Below are 7,145 nucleotides of genomic sequence, written 5' to 3'. Positions count from 1 at the left end.
TGATCCAAAAACATGAAATATATCTGAAGTTTTATCTGATTATCCGAATTATATTTTTGAAAATCAAATTTTTTATCCGAAACCCAAAACCATACCCAAAAACTAAAATTTGAAACTTAAAAAATACCCATAATACCAAAAATAAAATGAAACACCCATATATACTTAATATATACTAGAAGTTTGGGGTTTTCGAGTACCCCCAACTTGAATCAAACGCAAAAGTAACACAAAAAAACTAGTGAAATTACAAGTATCCCTTATGACAAAAAAAGACAGAATGTCTTTTACGAATATAACCCTTGGAAGTTTTCTGGAGGCTTTATAAGTCTTTTGGGAGGAAATCTTCTCATACCGTAGATCTTAGGTATACTTTATAAATTTTATTTAAAAATATTTTGATGGGGGAAAATTGAAAATATGGAAGTCTTCTGATAGAATCTTCTAAAACATATAAATTTTGTTTTCAAGCTTATCTTCTCAGAAGACTTAAATTTCAAGCGGAAAAATAAAATATAAACAGGAAATTTAAGAGGGAAATTAAAACTTAGGCGGGAAATTTAAGTGAAAATTAAAAATTTAAATCTCATGAAAATTAAAAAGTATATCTTATGATCTAAGAAGACATATTAAACCATATAACTTGATAATATTGAAGTTACTTAACACTTTTGAAAGTTAAAAAATATCTTAAAGTTACTTAACAAATTTACAAAAAATAACGTGAGAGTTTTCTCGAACTAGCTAAAAACATTAATAAACATGAGTGTTGCTAACCTCATAATTAAAATCAATTAAGTGATGAATTTTATTCAGGAACCCTAATATCGATTAATATACATGAATCACCAAGAAAATTTTAAAAAGCATTTATAATTTTTGAGAAAATGAAAGTTTATGAAACATTGACGTAGAAGACTTCCACAAAAATCGTCTGCCAGAAGACTTTCAGGAAGTCTTCCATTTAGGTCATTTTTGAAATTGAAAATTTACAAAGGAAGACTTCTATAGAAGTCTCTACAACAGACTTCTTTGGAAGTCTTCCTTTGTAAATATCGGCTTACTTTTGTTTTTGAAAAAATCTCAAAAATACCAGAGAAGACTTACCGGTAAGTCTTCTAGAATAAATATGTTAGTTTTGCAATTGACCGAACTGTGTCAGAAATTTGATTTTTTTCTAGAAGACTTGCATGGAAGTCGTCCACTAGAAAAACTAAACTTAAAAATTACATTTATCTAGACGACTTTCATGTAAGTCGTCTCATGTCTTTTGCAATTGACAAATAAAACTTAAATATTTAATTTTAATTAGACGACTTCGATGTAAGTCTTCCGACATAAGATTTACCAGAAATTCTTCTGTGATAACCAAGGTTTGACCAGAATCTTAGAATAAAATTCTGGAAGACTTTCGTGTAAGTCGTCTCCCGGAAGACTTACATGGAATTCGTCTAATTAAAATTAAATATTTAAGCTTTATTTTTCAATTGCAAAATAAACCGAGATGACTTTCACCGACAGTGAGAAGACTTCCACCCAAAGTCCGAAAGACTTACATGGAATTCGTCTAATTAAAATTAAATATTTAAATTTTATTTTTCAATTGCAAAAATAACCCGAGACGACTTTCATCGACAGTGAAAAGACTTCTACCGAGAGTTCGGAAGACTTACAGGGAAGACTTCTGTCTAAGTTATTTAGAGAAAGTCAAAATTCTGACATAATCCAGTCAATTGCAAAACTAACTTGTGTATCCTAGACGACTTACTAGGAAGTCTTCTCTGGTATTTTCGAGATTTTGGTGTTAACAAAAAAAAGTTGGAAGACTTCCAAAGAAGCCGTCTCTAAAAACACACTTAAAGTCAATTGCAAAACTAACCTATGTATTGAAGAGAAGACTTCCGTATAAGTCTTCTACGGCCATAAAACTTACACAGAAGTCTTTTGACAAACAGATCTGGAAAAAAAAATTAGTTTCATACTTTCAACCAATGAGACAACTTGATTAGCTTCTCCTATCACATATAACTTCACCACGATACAAACCCACTTGTTAATGACCAAGAATTATGAGTTTGAACCTTACAAAGTTTAGAATCAAAATCTTGGTTTTTTTATGAATATAGAGAGAAAATGAAAGAGATGTAATTTGTGTGCATAAGTAATGAGATATGAAGAGTAAAAATCGAAACTTTGGTGCATTAAGAGCTTCAAATTGGTTGTTCATGATGGATTGGTGTACTGATTGCAATGGTAATATTGTAAACTAGTATTACAGCCCGGCGTAGCCGGGTCTAATTAACTGTTTTTTAAATTATTTAAACATTGTCATAATTTTTAATCAGAATAAACTTTTTTACAAAAATGTTATATGAACAATGGCACATAATATTAGAAGTGTTGCATTAAAATAAAGCAGTTGAAAAAGTACAACAATAACTCATATTATTATAAGATGGTACATGCTTGTAGGATTTTTCAAAAATAAATAAAATATAAAATATAGTTAAATACTTTACTTGATCCATTAACTTATTCAATGATTTCTTTCGGAATAACAAAAACTTAGGGTATGAATGGTGACCAGAGAACATCGAGAAATAATGCATTCCCTAACGTTCCTAAAAAATATCATCATTCACAAGGAATAATTTTTTATTATCATTCTCTACCATTCTTTTTTTTGTAGAGAAATAAAGAACAAAAGTATTCCTTGTTAAATTTGAAAAAGAACAATCATTCCCTTTCATTCCTGCAATTTTATTTCTTTACGTTCCTTTTCTATTAGTTCCTCTTATTTTCAGAATGGTCACCAGTCGAACCCTTAATTTATCTTAATATATATTAATTTGGTTTTGGTGAATCAAATAAATTTACTATTACAATTTTTTACATTTTAAAATGTGGATTTCATTGACATTTTATTTAATTTACCTAACATTTGTTTTTTGAAAAGCACACATTCAAAACAAAATTAACCCACATTGCTTATTTTGTAGTTTGTTGAATTTATAAGATTAAAATTTACAACTTTAGTTATTTACAACTTTAGTTTGCTTTTTATAAAATTATAGTGAATTGTTATGTCTTGGTGAAAAATTGCCATAGTCAACCTTGCAAAAATGTTATTGTCGAACTCAATTGCAGTTATGACTACTGAAAAATATTGTTTTCAAGTTTCAGCAAAGGAAACATTAACCAATAAATCTAAATTTGGGAAGGAGAAATAGTAAAAAGTGGAAAACATGCAAACCTTATTCGTGAGGCCAAAGCTTGAGGTTTGTTCCTTTAGTAAAGTGGAAGATCACTGCGTGAGTGTAGTTTTATAAGCTTTCCTCGATAATAATTTTGGTTATGCTCCACCCCATCTCTCCAATCCGTGACCTTCATGACCTGTTTTAATTGATAAAGGAAGCTTCAAAGTTAGCTATACTGTAATGATCTAAAGTCAAATATATTAAGAAAAAGAAAAAAGAATAATATTCAAAATCATCATTAGTTTCAATTTCTTCAGAAATGACCATACCAGTATCAATAGTTTCCTAATGTGATTTAAAACTCCACTGCCACAATCCACTTGATGCTTTGAAAGTGAATCGAAGACAACTTTATTCGACCCTTGCTATCTAAAATCTTGTCGTGATGAACTTTACAGTAAAAATCCAGAAAATGAATAACAAAAGTTTTGAGCTGGTGCAGAAAAAAAAGAAAGATGATTTAAAGAAACCGGTGGAAAACAAAACTGAAATTTTAGTAGAGAAAAAAAATATGTTTTTTTTTTTGAAAAACAGGTTAAAATCGTGGTCAACTGTTGTGAATGTAGATGAGATATATTTTGAGAAAAAATAGGATGTAGTTACTTAAAATTAGGGATCGAAAATATTTTTGTTTAAATCAATTGGTTTTTTTATTTTTAAAGCATTTCCATATGTCAAATTTTGATTTGTTAGGTGACTTGTGATTTAATATATAAGGGATACGTGATGAAGATGAGATGATAGAGTAAAACACTCATTTTCGGAAAAAAAAAAAGTAATAAATAGCATTTTTGTGAGTAATCCAAACTTTTGAGATGAATATGGCAAATGAAAATTCCAAAAAAAAAAATCATGAGTTAGTTTTGTGTTTCAGTTTTTGTTTTAAGTCATATTTAAGAAAAAACCCAAACCGCATACTTCAAAGAGAAAATGATTAGAATAGCACTAAAATTTTTTTTGTCACAAATATAGCCTCTAAAAATAAAAATGACAAAAATAGCAATTAATATTTTATCAAAAGAGATAAATATACATTTATACCCCAATGGTAAATTAATTTAGACATTAGGGTTTAGAGTTAAGGGGCTTTAGGATTTAGGGTTTAGGGTTTACGGTTTAGGGTTTAGAGTTTAGGGGTGGGGTTTAGGGTTTAGGATTTAGAGTTAAGGGGTGGGGTTTGGGATTTAGGGTTTAGGGTTTAGGGTTTAGGATTTAGGGTTTAGGGTTTTAGAGTTTAGAGTTTAGAGTTTAGATTTTAGGGTTTATAGTTAGAGAGTGGAGTTTTGAGATAAGATTTCAAATTTTGAAAAATAAAAACAATTTAATTTTTTCAAAAGATAAAATGCTATTTTGGTCAATTTAGTTTTTGATAGCTATTTTTGTGACATAAACTTAAAAATGTGCTATTTTGGAAATTTGCCCTGGTTGGAATGTAATCAACATTTGGATGTTCAACATAGCGATTCTCCAGTCGCTGTCAACCATCAGAAATAACGTTAGAATAGTATCAGAAACCCCACAAAATTAAAGTTGGGAATGAATTCACACATCAACTTGGACGTCAGATTTTGTTCTCTTCAATCTCTTTCTTATTCTCACATTTTTTATAAACCCCCAAAAAAAACAGAACTTAACCTCGAAGTCTTAGCACTTCCACTAACTTTGGTCTTTTAATCGTATTTTCAAACCATCTTTCATCACCAACCTAAAGTACAACTCACTTTCTCTCTAATGGTGGAAACAACAAGAAGCTCGAAGAAAACAACTCAATCGGGTGACAAAAAAGATCAAAACCCTAGAAAATTCTACTCTCGATTCCTCTTTAAAGCCCTAATCCTCGCCCTTTTATGCTCCCTCGTACCAGTCTTCCTTTCTCAGACGCCTGAGCTCGCTAATCAAACCAGACTCCTCGAGCTTCTCCATATGATTTTCGTCGGCATCGCCGTCTCCTACGGCCTCTTCAGCCGCCGGAACTACGAAGGAGGAGGAGAAAGCAATAACAATACTAATAACCCTCATCCCTATGTGCCTAAGATTCTCGAAGTATCATCCTCTGTTTTCAACGTGGATCATCACGAGAGTGGATCCGATGATTCCTCCCTCGACAACCACCACCACCACCACCGTAGGATTCAGACATGGAGGAACAAGTACCAGACGAAAATTCCAGAGACCGTTCTCTCTACTTCAGGTGTCAGAGAAAAGCCTCTGCTTTTGCCTGTTCGAAGCTTGAACTACTCTCGCGGTTCTGATTCCGGCAGATGGGAGAGTGTGAGATCAAAGAGACAGCTCTTGAAGACTCTCGTTGATGATAACAGCAGCGATGCGCTTCCTTCTCCGATTCCGTGGAGGTCAAGATCATCGTCGATGGAGATTGAATCTCAGCCGTTGATCAAGACTCCGGCGAATCTGACGTCATCTTCCTCTTCTTCAACGCCTTTACCTAAGCTTACATCTGAGTCTGGAGCTGAGGACACCGTGAGGAAGAAGGAGTTTCACCCGTCACCGTCACCTCCTCCTCCTCCGCCACCGCCGCCGTTGCCGGCGTTTTATAACTCGGCGCCGAGAAAGGATTATCCTCCTCCCCGAAGCTACAGAGAATCAGTTCAGAAGAAGAATTATACTCCTCCACCGCCTCCGCCACCACCACCTCCGATGGACTACTATAAGTCGCCTCCGAGTAAACTCAGAGTAAGCAGCGAACGGAGAAAACTGTCGGAGCAAAAGATGAAACTCGATGAACGTTCAGCGACAAGAAACTCTCCTACAAAAGTCTGGTGGTCTGATCCAATCGCGGAAACGAAAGAAGATATCAGAGAAGACATGAACAGGAATGATAGAAGAAGTTTCGTGGGGAGCAAGGCAACTGAAGAATCCGAGGATAAAGAAGATATGATAACAGAAAATGTAATCCACGAAGATGGTGAACATAGTGAGAAGAAGATAGAAGAGGAAATAAATTGTGGGAACATCAGTGACGTGGACAAGAAGGCTGATGAGTTCATTGCAAAGTTCAGAGAACAGATTAGGTTACAAAGAATCGAATCCATCAAGAGATCTGCTTGTAAGATCTCTGCAAATTCATCGAGGTAGAGAACGTATTGAATGTTCTAATTACAGACAAAATAAATAACATTTTTCAGTTTACTCTGCTTGTCTTCATAAACTTGTAAAAGACTTTTGTGTTATAGTTATTCAGGCTGAAAAAGATAGCAACTGGAATGCTGATTTATGTGAATAAAAACTCAGATTGATTATACACACTGCCATGTGTCACACTGATTACATATTTCACTACCTTGAACAATGTTTCCAATATCCATCTCAAAACTGGAATACAGTGTTGGACAACAGCATGATAAAAACTACAAACCTAGTTGCCAGTTTACTGTTTAGTAATATGTTGTCAGTACACTATTTTTGCAAGGAGTCCCTGAAATGAGAAGCATGGTTGTACGGTAGCCATCTCCTTTGTTTATTCAAGATCTCTTCGTATAGGTATAGGGTGTCAATTGGACGGGCTGGGTGGGTTTGGGCGTGTCCAGATGGACTTATTTTTTTCTGGACGGTTTTGGTCGAAGCCCAAACAAGACTATATCCAAATAGGACCATAACCAAATAGGACCATGACCAGATGGGTTGTCCATGGGGTCCAGACGTCTACTTTATGTAAAAAGTCTAATTTTCAATTTAAAAGATGTGCAGATTCTAAATGTCATTTAAAAGATGTACATATTCTAAAAAGTCTAATTTTCAATTTAAAAGATGATACTTAAAGTCTTAAACTTAAACTTAAACTTCATGTTTTACAAACTTAAACTTAAACTCCATGTTTTACAAACTTAAACTCCATGTTTTACAAAAGGTACTTAAACTTTAACGGCTACT

At 33.3% G+C, this 7,145-nt stretch overlaps 1 protein-coding gene across 1 annotated transcript; it reads left to right on the top strand.

Moving 5' to 3' along the window:
* Nucleotides 1–4,857: 4,857 nt before the first annotated feature.
* On the top strand, nt 4,858–6,516 carry LOC106307601 (serine/arginine repetitive matrix protein 1-like). Its single transcript, XM_013744594.1, has one exon. It carries the CDS (start codon nt 4,989–4,991, stop codon nt 6,348–6,350), a length of 1,362 nt encoding a protein of 453 aa, XP_013600048.1. The 5' UTR covers nt 4,858–4,988; the 3' UTR covers nt 6,351–6,516.
* The last annotated feature ends 629 nt before the right edge of the window (nt 6,517–7,145 follow it).

This window comes from Brassica oleracea, chromosome C8 (assembly GCF_000695525.1).
Source record: "Brassica oleracea var. oleracea cultivar TO1000 chromosome C8, BOL, whole genome shotgun sequence".
Classification (NCBI taxonomy): Eukaryota; Viridiplantae; Streptophyta; class Magnoliopsida; order Brassicales; family Brassicaceae; genus Brassica; species Brassica oleracea.
This window is presented reverse-complemented; position numbering and strand designations above follow the sequence as displayed.